At 38.7% G+C, this 13,157-nt stretch overlaps 2 protein-coding genes across 2 annotated transcripts in view; both read right to left on the bottom strand.

The window, feature by feature from the left end:
- Nucleotides 1–13,157, bottom strand: part of fam174c (family with sequence similarity 174 member C) — a 254,975-nt gene that overhangs the window by 73,153 nt on the left and 168,665 nt on the right. The gene's annotated exons all lie outside the window — the stretch shown is intronic.
- LOC308086383 (uncharacterized protein) lies at nucleotides 5,801–11,163 on the bottom strand (the record flags this gene model as incomplete). The annotated part of the gene is made up of 2 exons (XM_080429903.1): nucleotides 10,596–11,163; nucleotides 5,801–6,773 (listed from the first exon to the last, which is right to left on the bottom strand). Exons 1-2 carry the CDS (start codon nucleotides 10,715–10,717, stop codon nucleotides 5,801–5,803), a joined length of 1,095 nt encoding a protein of 364 aa, XP_080286029.1. The 5' UTR covers nucleotides 10,718–11,163.

Below are 13,157 nucleotides of genomic sequence, written 5' to 3'. Positions count from 1 at the left end.
GGTATTTTAGTTGCAGGGGTATTTTAGTTGTGCGGGGGTATTTTAGTTGTGCGGGGGTATTTTAGTTGTGCGGGGGTATTTTAGTTGCGGTTGCGGGGGTATTTTAGTTGCGGGGGTATTTTAGTTGTGCGGGGGTATTTTAGTTGCGGTTGCGGGGGTATTTTAGTTGCGGGGGTATTTTAGTTGCAGGGGTATTTTAGTTGCGGGGTATTTTAGTTGTGCGGGGGTATTTTAGTTGCAGGGGTATTTTAGTTGCGGGGTATTTTAGTTGCGGGGGTATTTTAGTTGCGCGGGGGTATTTTAGTTGCGGGGGTATTTTAGTTGCAGGGGTATTTTAGTTGTGCGGGGGTATTTTAGTTGTGCGGGGGTATTTTAGTTGCGGGGGTATTTTAGTTGTGCGGGGGTATTTTAGTTGTGCGGGGGTATTTTAGTTGCGGGGTATTTTTGTTGTGCGGGGGTATTTTAGTTGCGGGGTATTTTAGTTGCGGGGGTATTTTAGTTGCGGGGGTATTTTAGTTGCGCGGGGGTATTTTAGTTGTGCGGGGGTATTTTAGTTGCGGGGGTATTTTAGTTGCAGGGGTATTTTAGTTGCGGGGGTATTTTAGTTGCGGGGGTATTTTAGTTGCAGGGGCATTTTAGTTGCGGGGTATTTTAGTTGTGCGGGGGTATTTTAGTTGCAGGGGTATTTTAGTTGCGGGGTATTTTAGTTGCGGGGGTATTTTAGTTGCGCGGGGGTATTTTAGTTGCGGGGGTATTTTAGTTGCAGGGGTATTTTAGTTGTGCGGGGGTATTTTAGTTGTGCGGGGGTATTTTAGTTGCGGGGGTATTTTAGTTGCGGGGGTATTTTAGTTGTGCGGGGGTATTTTAGTTGTGCGGGGGTATTTTAGTTGCGGGGTATTTTAGTTGTGCGGGGGTATTTTAGTTGCGGGGTATTTTAGTTGCGGGGGTATTTTAGTTGCGGGGGTATTTTAGTTGCGCGGGGGTATTTTAGTTGTGCGGGGGTATTTTAGTTGCGGGGGTATTTTAGTTGCAGGGGTATTTTAGTTGCGGGGGTATTTTAGTTGTGCGGGGGTATTTTAGTTGTGCGGGGGTATTTTAGTTGCGGGGGTATTTTAGTTGCAGGGGTATTTTAGTTGCGGGGGTATTTTAGTTGTGCGGGGGTATTTTAGTTGCAGGGGTATTTTAGTTGCGGGGTATTTTAGTTGCGGGGGTATTTTAGTTGCGCGGGGGTATTTTAGTTGCGGGGGTATTTTAGTTGCGGGGGTATTTTAGTTGCAGGGGTATTTTAGTTGCGGGGTATTTTAGTTGGGCGCGGGGTATTTTAGTTGCAGGGGTATTTTAGTTGCGGGGTATTTTAGTTGCGGGGGTATTTTAGTTGCGCGGGGGTATTTTAGTTGCGGGGGTATTTTAGTTGCAGGGGTATTTTAGTTGTGCGGGGGTATTTTAGTTGTGCGGGGGTATTTTAGTTGCGGGGGTATTTTAGTTGCGGGGGTATTTTAGTTGTGCGGGGGTATTTTAGTTGTGCGGGGGTATTTTAGTTGCGGGGTATTTTAGTTGTGCGGGGGTATTTTAGTTGCGGGGTATTTTAGTTGCGGGGGTATTTTAGTTGCGCGGGGGTATTTTAGTTGTGCGGGGGTATTTTAGTTGCGGGGGTATTTTAGTTGCGGGGGTATTTTAGTTGCGGGGGTATTTTAGTTGCGGGGGTATTTTAGTTGCGGGGGTATTTTAGTTGCAGGGGTATTTTAGTTGCGGGGTATTTTAGTTGTGCGGGGGTATTTTAGTTGCAGGGGTATTTTAGTTGCGGGGTATTTTAGTTGCGGGGGTATTTTAGTTGCGCGGGGGTATTTTAGTTGCGGGGGTATTTTAGTTGCAGGGGTATTTTAGTTGTGCGGGGGTATTTTAGTTGTGCGGGGGTATTTTAGTTGTGCGGGGGTATTTTAGTTGCGGTTGCGGGGGTATTTTAGTTGCGGGGGTATTTTAGTTGTGCGGGGGTATTTTAGTTGCGGTTGCGGGGGTATTTTAGTTGCGGGGGTATTTTAGTTGCAGGGGTATTTTAGTTGCGGGGTATTTTAGTTGTGCGGGGGTATTTTAGTTGCAGGGGTATTTTAGTTGCGGGGTATTTTAGTTGCGGGGGTATTTTAGTTGCGCGGGGGTATTTTAGTTGCGGGGGTATTTTAGTTGCAGGGGTATTTTAGTTGTGCGGGGGTATTTTAGTTGTGCGGGGGTATTTTAGTTGCGGGGGTATTTTAGTTGTGCGGGGGTATTTTAGTTGTGCGGGGGTATTTTAGTTGTGCGGGGGTATTTTAGTTGTGCGGGGGTATTTTAGTTGCGGGGTATTTTAGTTGCGGGGGTATTTTAGTTGCGGGGGTATTTTAGTTGCGCGGGGGTATTTTAGTTGTGCGGGGGTATTTTAGTTGCGGGGGTATTTTAGTTGCAGGGGTATTTTAGTTGCGGGGGTATTTTAGTTGCGGGGGTATTTTAGTTGCAGGGGCATTTTAGTTGCGGGGTATTTTAGTTGTGCGGGGGTATTTTAGTTGCAGGGGTATTTTAGTTGCGGGGTATTTTAGTTGCGGGGGTATTTTAGTTGCGCGGGGGTATTTTAGTTGCGGGGGTATTTTAGTTGCAGGGGTATTTTAGTTGTGCGGGGGTATTTTAGTTGTGCGGGGGTATTTTAGTTGCGGGGGTATTTTAGTTGCGGGGGTATTTTAGTTGTGCGGGGGTATTTTAGTTGTGCGGGGGTATTTTAGTTGCGGGGTATTTTAGTTGTGCGGGGGTATTTTAGTTGCGGGGTATTTTAGTTGCGGGGGTATTTTAGTTGCGGGGGTATTTTAGTTGCGCGGGGGTATTTTAGTTGTGCGGGGGTATTTTAGTTGCGGGGGTATTTTAGTTGCAGGGGTATTTTAGTTGCGGGGGTATTTTAGTTGTGCGGGGGTATTTTAGTTGTGCGGGGGTATTTTAGTTGCGGGGGTATTTTAGTTGCAGGGGTATTTTAGTTGCGGGGGTATTTTAGTTGTGCGGGGGTATTTTAGTTGCGGGGGTATTTTAGTTGCAGGGGTATTTTAGTTGCGGGGGTATTTTAGTTGTGGGGGTATTTTAGTTGCGGGGGTATTTTAGTTGTGCGGGGGTATTTTAGTTGCGGGGGTATTTTAGTTGCAGGGGTATTTTAGTTGCGGGGGTATTTTAGTTGTGGGGGTATTTTAGTTGCGGGGGTATTTTAGTTGTGCGGGGGTATTTTAGTTGCGGGGGTATTTTAGTTGCGGGGGTATTTTAGTTGTGCGGGGGTATTTTAGTTGCGGGGGTATTTTAGTTGCGGGGGTATTTTAGTTGTGGGGGTATTTTAGTTGCAGGGGTATTTTAGTTGTGGGGGTATTTTAGTTGCAGGGGTATTTTAGTTGCGGGGGTATTTTAGGGGGGTATTTTAGTTGCAGGGGTATTTTAGTTGCGGGGGTATTTTAGGGGGGTATTTTAGTTGCGGGGGTATTTTAGTTGTGTGGGGGTATTTTAGTTGCGGGGGTATTTTAGGGGGGTATTTTAGTTGCGGGGGTATTTTAGTTGAGGGGGTATTTTAGGGGGGTATTTTAGTTGCGGGGGTATTTTAGTTGCAGGGGTATTTTAGTTGCGGGGGTATTTTAGGGGGGTATTTTAGTTGCGGGGGTATTTTAGTTGCGGGGGTATTTTAGGGGGGTATTTTAGTTGCGGGGGTATTTTAGTTGCAGGGGTATTTTAGTTGCGGGGGTATTTTAGGGGGGTATTTTAGTTGCGGGGGTATTTTAGTTGTGTGGGGGTATTTTAGTTGCGGGGGTATTTTAGGGGGGTATTTTAGTTGCGGGGGTATTTTAGTTGCGGGGGTATTTTAGGGGGGTATTTTAGTTGCGGGGGTATTTTAGTTGCAGGGGTATTTTAGTTGCGGGGGTATTTTAGGGGGGTATTTTAGTTGCGGGGGTATTTTAGTTGTGTGGGGGTATTTTAGTTGCGGGGGTATTTTAGTTGCGGGGGTATTTTAGTTGTGCGGGGGTATTTTAGTTGTGTGGGGGTATTTTAGTTGCGGGGGTATTTTAGTTGCGGGGGTATTTTAGTTGTGCGGGGGTATTTTAGTTGTGTGGGGGTATTTTAGTTGCGGGGGTATTTTTGTTGCGGGGGTATTTTAGTTGTGCGGGGGTATTTTAGTTGTGTGGGGGTATTTTAGTTGCGGGGGTATTTTTGTTGCGGGGGTATTTTAGTTGTGCGGGGGTATTTTAGTTGTGCGGGGGTATTTTAGTTGTGTGGGGGTATTTTAGTTGCGGGGGTATTTTTGTTGCGGGGGTATTTTAGTTGTGCGGGGGTATTTTAGTTGCGGGGGTATTTTAGTTGCGGGGGTATTTTAGTTGCGGGGGTATTTTAGTTGCGGGGGTATTTTAGTTGTGCGGGGGTATTTTAGTTGTGTGGGGGTATTTTAGTTGCGGGGGTATTTTTGTTGCGGGGGTATTTTAGTTGTGCGGGGGTATTTTAGTTGTGTGGGGGTATTTTAGTTGCGGGGGTATTTTTGTTGCGGGGGTATTTTAGTTGTGCGGGGGTATTTTAGTTGTGCGGGGGTATTTTAGTTGTGTGGGGGTATTTTAGTTGCGGGGGTATTTTTGTTGCGGGGGTATTTTAGTTGTGCGGGGGTATTTTAGTTGCGGGGGTATTTTAGTTGCGGGGGTATTTTAGTTGCGGGGGTATTTTAGTTGTGCGGGGGTATTTATGCACTTAATATATGCAGGGGACAATGTAATCAGTTGATATCACGCTGTCAGTCACGTACCGTACCGTGCCCCCGCCCCCAAGACAACTGCTACCACGTTCACCCCAACATTACAAGAAAGAAAACAAACCCTAATGCCTCACATGGGACAAACATCAGCAGCTCCTAAATATGAATACTCAATATCTCAGTACCAGTGTGTCATAACACTTAGTCCAGATACATTCAAATACTCCTAAATATGAATACTCAATATCTCAGTACCAGTGTGTCAAAACACTTAGTCCAGATACATTCAAATACTCCTAAATATGAATACTCAATATCTCAGTACCAGTGTGTCATAACACTTAGTTCAGATACATTCAAATACTCCTAAATATGAATACTCAATATCTCAGTACCAGTGTGTCATAACACTTAGTCCAGATACATTCAAATACTCCTAAATATGAATACTCAATATCTCAGTACCAGTGTGTCAAAACACTTAGTTCAGATACATTCAAATATTCCTAAATATGAATACTCCGCCTACACCTGACCGGGTCCAACACCTGTCACCTGGTAGCATGGAGCCTTGGTGACCTCATCATCCTGGCAGTGCGTAAAGAGCCAACATGAGCTAGAATAGAAACATTGACTCTGGAAACATTCTATCAGAGTTAAACATCAACACTTACATGAATGCATTCATCTGCACCGTTACATTCACAAGAGTTACAGTATAATGTGAAGCTGCTAAACACATTGTTGTTGTATTTAAGAAATGTAAGCCGTTATTGTGATATTTTATAATAAATGAAGTTTTTGCACTTTATACAACAGTCTATTTCTACCAATGTGTCTTGATATAAAGAAGAGCAGCGCTTTAATTCAATGTTACTTTATTAAAAGTTATCAAAAGTGATCAAGGTTCAGACATGAATTTCTTTTTCAAATCAAGTTCCTTCAAATCATGCAATTTCACTGTGAATGTGTGTCTGGAGGTTTGTAAGACACACACAGTCTGTGTGTGTCTTACAAACCTCCAGACACACACAGAATGTGTGTCTGGAGGTTTGTAAGACACACACAGACTTAGAATGTGTGTCTGGAGGTTAGAATGTGTGTCTGGAGGTTTGTAAGACACACACAGACTTTCAGGATCTTGTTGATGTTTTTTCTGAACTGATATGGAATATGGTCCAAAATGCTGAAATGTTTCAGCCTCTGAACGCTCAGTGTGTCTTTGTTCTCTGTCTCTGTCCTGCAGTCAGGAACGGGCCGTGAACAGTCTGTCAGCGATGTCTGACTCTTGGCTGTGGAGAGGGTTTTGTTCTCAGGCATGTTGACGGACAGAATGTCATACAGAGCACTAACGATGGTGAGAAAGACGTTGGTTACTGTGGCTGTGCTACAATTAAATCTGGTTGCCAGGTCTATGTGAGCGCAATTAAGTTTAAGCTTCATTAAGGTCAGGAGCAGCTGGTCGACTAGGGGCATACATTGAACCGTCCAATTAGAATGATACTGTAGCTCACATTTAGATAGAAGCGCTTCCAGAAGCAGGACGGTGGCAGCATCAGGTAAGCCAGTGTAATATTGCACTCTGTCAGAACTGGAGGAAATTTGACCGAAGGAAAAAGTTTGCTTTTGTTTCTCCAATTGTTTTTTAAATTTTTCAATCTCTCTTCTCAACATGTCATTCTCTATCTCCAGCACCACAAGACTGTTTCTAGGACCAGGGGTCTCTGTTGAAGTACTAGGGGTCTCTGTTGAAGTACTAGGGGTCTCTGTTGAAGTACTAGGGGTCTCTGTTGAAGTACTAGGGGTCTCTACAGTCGCAATGTCAGCATTGTGTACTTCAAGTTCATCTGTTCCTTCATCTTCATGACTGGTAGGGAGTGGGACCGGGTGTTTCTTCTGTCTGGGGGCTTTAGGTGATTGGCTGAGGTGAACAGGGAAAGACTTCCCCTCGTTCCATGCAAATCTTAACGGCCCAGCCGCCTTGCCATCGGGGAAATGCCAACTGCACACCCTGGAGTTACAGTTGGGGGTGAAGTTGTCACGTCTGTAAAAAGAAGGGATGAGAGATCATCATTACTCAATTAAAAACATTGTATTAGTCATGTGACAACAATTACACTGAAGCTTTATTAGCAATGACAAACTTAAACGTCAGACTCCCTCCAAACAATATAATGTGTTTGAGATATGTCACTCGTTTGTTTGATATGTTTGATATGTTTGATGTTTGATGTTTGATATGTTTGATATGTTTGATGTTTGATATGTTTGATATGTTTGATGTTTGATATGTTTGATATGTATGATATGTTTGATATGTTTGATATGTATGATATGTTTGATGTTTGATATGTTTGATATGTATGATATGTTTGATATGTTTGATGTTTGATATGTTTGATATGTATGATATGTTTGATATGTTTGATGTTTGATATGTTTGATATGTTTGATATGTTTGATATGTTTGATGTTTGATATGTTTGATATGTATGATATGTATGATATGTTTGATATGTATGATATGTTTGATATGTATGATATGTTTGATATGTTTGATATGTTTGATGTTTGATATGTTTGATATGTTTGATATGTTTGATATGTATGATATGTTTGATATGTTTGATATGTTTGATGTTTGATATGTTTGATATGTTTGATATGTATGATATGTTTGATATGTATGATATGTTTGATATGTATGATATGTTTGATGTTTGATATGTTTGATATGTTTGATATGTATGATATGTTTGATATGTTTGATATGTTTGATGTTTGATATGTTTGATATGTTTGATATGTATGATATGTTTGATATGTATGATATGTTTGATATGTTTGATATGTTTGATATGTATGATATGTATGATATGTATGATATGTTTGATATGGTTGATATGTTTGATGTTTGATATGTTTGATATGTTTGATATGTATGATATGTTTGATATGTATGATATGTTTGATATGTATGATATGTTTGATGTTTGATATGTTTGATATGTTTGATATGTATGATATGTTTGATATGTTTGATATGTTTGATGTTTGATATGTTTGATATGTATGATATGTTTGATATGTTTGATATGTATGATATGTTTGATATGTTTGATATGTTTGATATGTATGATATGTTTGATATGTTTGATATGTTTGATGTTTGATATGTTTGATATGTTTGATATGTTTGATATGTTTGATATGTATGATATGTTTGATATGTTTGATGTTTGATATGTTTGATATGTTTGATATGTTTGATATGTTTGATATGTATGATATGTTTGATATGTTTGATGTTTGATATGTTTGATATGTATGATATGTTTGATATGTATGATATGTTTGATATGTATGATATGTATGATATGTTTGATATGTATGATATGTTTGATATGTATGATATGTTTGATATGTTTGATGTTTGATATGTTTGATATGTTTGATATGTATGATATGTTTGATGTTTGATATGTTTGATATGTATGATATGTTTGATATGTTTGATATGTATGATATGTTTGATATGTTTGATGTTTGATATGTTTGATATGTTTGATATGTATGATATGTTTGATATGTTTGATGTTTGATGTTTGATATGTTTGATATGTATGATATGTTTGATATGTTTGATATGTATGATATGTTTGATATGTATGATATGTTTGATATGTTTGATATGTTTGATATGTATGATATGTTTGATATGTTTGATATGTATGGGAAAATCAAAATCAAACATACAAGAGTGCAGAAGTTAAACTATTGTAATAAAATAAACTGAGCACATTCTTTAGGAATATATATCTGTAACCCTAATAACCCTAACCCCCATGATACCATTTACCATGTTAATGTAACTCTAAGTGTACAATTGGAACCAAATGGACCCTTACAGGTCTGTAACTCAGAGAGTGTATTAATGTTCCATTTGTACACTCTCTGAGTTAGACACATAAGGGTCCATTTTTGTTCCTATTCCTAACTATCGGTCATTTGGCTGTGACCCCCTGGAACCACCTCGAGGACCCACGGGGGTCCCCGGACCCCACTTTGAGAACCACTGCTTTAGATAATGCAGAGAGTCTGGTTGTGTAGCTGACATGAAGCCTTCAGTTGTTTTTCATACCTTTAACCTGTAAGCTGTTCATATGATGTTCTACATAGTAATGCATATCCGTCTGTTTATAGTAGAACATAGTGTTTAGGATCTCATTTTAAATAAGACATTGTGCTTTTACGAGCGATCCAGTTTAGAGGACCTTGTATTGTTAACTGTACTTCCATGTTTCCATGTCTTCTAAATAAAGTATTCAATCAATCAATCAAAAGTATATCATATAATGTCTTTACAGTCAGGGCTGTAGTGATAAATACAGATGTGAAGTTTACCCTCCACCAGGCACACAGATATCAGCCTCTGCCCTTTTACCCATCTGTAAATAGTGCTTCTATACTATAGTATATAACTATACTCATATATATATATAAATATAATCTCCAGAGTATGATGAATGCAGCTTTTTATAATATGGTGAAAGTAATGCAAATTCCCCCTGAAGTTTGATCGATCACAGGGAGTTGTTAGGGTTGTGGTACTAACTTGTAACTACTTATCTTACTACTTACTAACTTGCAACTATTAAGTTACTAAGTAGTTATCTTTGGGTTGTGGTACTAAGATAGTTTTTTGTCAATGTGCCTCATAATCAGGGCAAGGTTGTGTCCCACTGTTGTAGATTAACGTTATTCTCTGGTGATGGGTCAAGGGTCATTCTCATGTTCATGTAAAATGAGATATTAGACCCACTAGAAATGTCAAATTGGTTTTGCCGGCAACCGAAGTGTCCTTTAGAACTTTCAGCCCCTGTGTTCCTCTCTAACCCCTGATTACAAACTATTGAGCAGAAAAGCATCTAAAATGCTCAATAAATCGATCCTTGAGGCGAATGGTACTTTTATAGCCGGTTGACTGAACTAAATAAATACATCTCTGTGTAGCCCTGGTCCAGATTAAATAAATACATCTAATCTATCAGATTAAATAAATACATCTAATCTATCAGATTAAATAAATACATCTAATCTATCAGATTAAATAAATACATCTAATCTATCAGATTAAATAAATACATCTAATCTACCAGACTAAATAAATACATCTAATCTATCAGATTAAATAAATACATCTAATCTATCAGATTAAATAAATACATCTAATCTATCAGATTAAATAAATACATCTAATCTATCAGATTAAATAAATACATCTAATCTATCAGACTAAATAAATACATCTAATCTATCAGACTAAATAAATACATCTAATCTATCAGATTAAATAAATACATCTAATCTATCAGATTAAATAAATACATCTAATCTATCAGATTCAATAAATACATCTAATCTATCAGATTCAATAAATACATCTAATCTATCAGATTCAATAAATACATCTAATCTATCAGATTCAATAAATACATCTAATCTATCAGATTCAATAAATACATCTAATCTATCAGATTCAATAAATACATCTAATCTATCAGATTCAATAAATACATCTAATCTATCAGATTCAATAAATACATCTAATCTATCAGATTCAATAAATACATCTAATCTATCAGATTCAATAAATACATCTAATCTATCAGATTCAATAAATACATCTAATCTATCAGACTAAATAACAGTTTACTTTTATACTCCGCAGTTTGAGAGTGTTGCATGACGAGAAGAGCACACAAGCTCACAATGCTTGTGTCTTATACCGGGTTAGCTAGCCTGCGCTAAACTTAGGTTTTCTATCACTTCTTCAAATCGTAACTTACCTTATTAACCTTATTACCTTATTAACTGCAACCATTTCCTCTTCTCTTTGTCGTTGCATGGAAAGCGGTAGAAAGACACTTTAGTTGTTATTTTAGTCTCAGATCTGTTGAAACACAGAGGGACACAACACTGAGGCATGTTAGCACCATAGACAGTGGTTAGCTTAGCATGTTAGCACCATAGACAGTGGTTAGCTTAGCATGTTAGCACCATAGACAGTGGTTAGCTTAGCATGTTAGTACTAGACTGTGGTTAGCTTAGCATGTTAGCACTAGACTGTGGTTAGCTTAGCATGTTAGTACGAGACTGTGGTTAGCTTAGCATGTTAGCACTAGACTGTGGTTAGCTTAGCATGTTAGTACTAGACTGTGGTTAGCTTAGCATGTTAGCACTAGACTGTGGTTAGCTTAGCATGTTAGCACTAGACTGTGGTTAGCTTAGCATGTTAGCACTAGACTGTGGTTAGCTTAGCATGTTAGCACTAGACTGTGGTTAGCTTAGCATGTTAGCACTAGACTGTGGTTAGCTTAGCATGTTAGCACCATAGACTGTGGTTAGCTTTGCCCAAGAGGGAAATAGCAAGAGTCGCATTCCCCGGTCCGGTTTACTTCCCGTTTCTGTGTGACGTAGGTGGACGCCTTTTTAGGACACAGGAAGCAGCTTGGAGTCTATTGACTCCAATGGAAGAGTGAACGTGAACACAGCTTCTGAAACATTCTTTAGCTCCATGGTCACTGAACTAAATATTGGACCCAATCGTCACAAGACACGATTTTCATACTAAAATGGCTTTTTTTTTGTCACAAATTAGGAGAAAATCAACTTTATCGACTTTTCTCTATCCCAGCAACACACTCTCGCGAGATTTGTGAAGATATCTGAAGGGTCCATCTCGGTCCATCTGCAGTCTGACGGACGAGACATAGAGGGCTCTGTCCCTTATATTATATTTATTATTATATTATCGGGGGAGAAGGAAACACCACGCCTACTTAGGAGACCATTTGTAGGATTTGTGTACTACTTCGCCTCTAGTGGCTCCAATGGAGAATGTGTATCTTGCTAAATTAACAATCTTTGTCTATAATAGCGGTGCGTCCTCATTGGTCCACTAAGACCTCCCACATAGCAGTGCGTCCTCATTGGTCCACTAAGACCTCCCACATAGCAGTGCGTCCTCATTGGTCCACTAAGACCTCCCACATAGCAGTGCGTCCTTATTGGTCCACTAAGACCTCCCACCAAGTTCGGACCAGTCGGACGCAGCCTCGTTCCCTGCCTCACGACCTGAACCAGTAGCTCTAGTGCCTCCCTGTGGACACAGGAGGGACTGCATCATCACCATATAGCCAACAAGATTTAAAATAATCTGCAATACTGAATCTTATTGTGAGTCAGTCTGCAGAGATGTGCAATATGTTCAGGGAAAGAGGTTATAATGAACATATTTTAATACTGAATCGTATTGTCAGTCTGCAGAGATGTGCAATATGTTCAGGGAAAGAGGTTATACTGAACATATTTTAATTGAAAGAAAGTCTAAAATTAAGCCCCTTGATAGAACCAGTCTCCTTACTCCTAATCTTCCTTTATTGTGGGATCGCTAAAGCGATCACACTAATGTTATTGCCACTATTTATTATTATTATATACTATATTCCCACCGTTTTTTGATGGCTAACTAGTCCTTCATACTTTTAGCTACAAACTCCATTCCAACTCTACAACGTTCGGCCTACTTAGGACATATCGGCTACCATTTGAATTTTTGAAATCATTTGTACTTTTAGAGATATTTCACTTTTTACTTCTAAAAAACTCCCATTCATTTCAATGGAGAAATTCATACTTTTAGATAGAAACTCCGTTCCAACTCTATAACGTTCAGCCTACTTAGGACATATTGGCTACCATTTGAATTTTTGAAATAATTTGTACTTTTAGAGATATTTCACTTTTTAAATAGTAAAAATACTTAAAAGTTGATAAAAAAAAGTACAAATACTTAAAAGTTGTAAAAATTAGTAAAAGCTACTTTAAAGTAAATAAAGTGACTAAAAATACTTTAAAGTAAATACCTTGAGTAAAAATACTTAAGAGTACTTATATTGAGTAAAAATACTTAAAAGTACTCAAAATGAGTAAAAATACTTAAAAGTTGAAAAAAATTGTAAAAATACTTAAAAGTTGTAAAAATTAGAAAAAAATACTTTAAAGTAAATAAAGTGACTAAAAATAATTTAAAGTAAATACCCTTTAGAACCGTTCGAACCTTTAGAACCTCTTAAACCTTTAGAACCTCTTAAACCTTTCAAACCTTTAGAACCTTTCAAACCTTTAGAACCTCTTAAACCTTTCAAACCTTTCAAACCTTTAGAACCTTTCAAACCTTTCAAACCTTTAGAACCTTTAAAACCTTTAAAACCTTTAAAACCTTTCAAACTTTTCAAACCTTTAGAACCTTTCAACCCTTTAGAACCTTTCAAACCTTTAGAACCTTTCAAACCTTTAGAACCTTTCAAACCTTCAACACTACTAACACTATCAATACTCAATACCAGCAACATTCTTAGCGATC

The sequence above is a fragment of the Gymnoscopelus braueri genome (genome assembly GCF_963280865.1).
Source record: "Gymnoscopelus braueri genome assembly, chromosome: 6".
NCBI lineage: Eukaryota > Metazoa > Chordata > Actinopteri > Myctophiformes > Myctophidae > Gymnoscopelus > Gymnoscopelus braueri.
The sequence above is the reverse complement of the archived record's forward strand: the minus strand, read 5'-3'. Positions and strand labels throughout refer to the sequence as shown.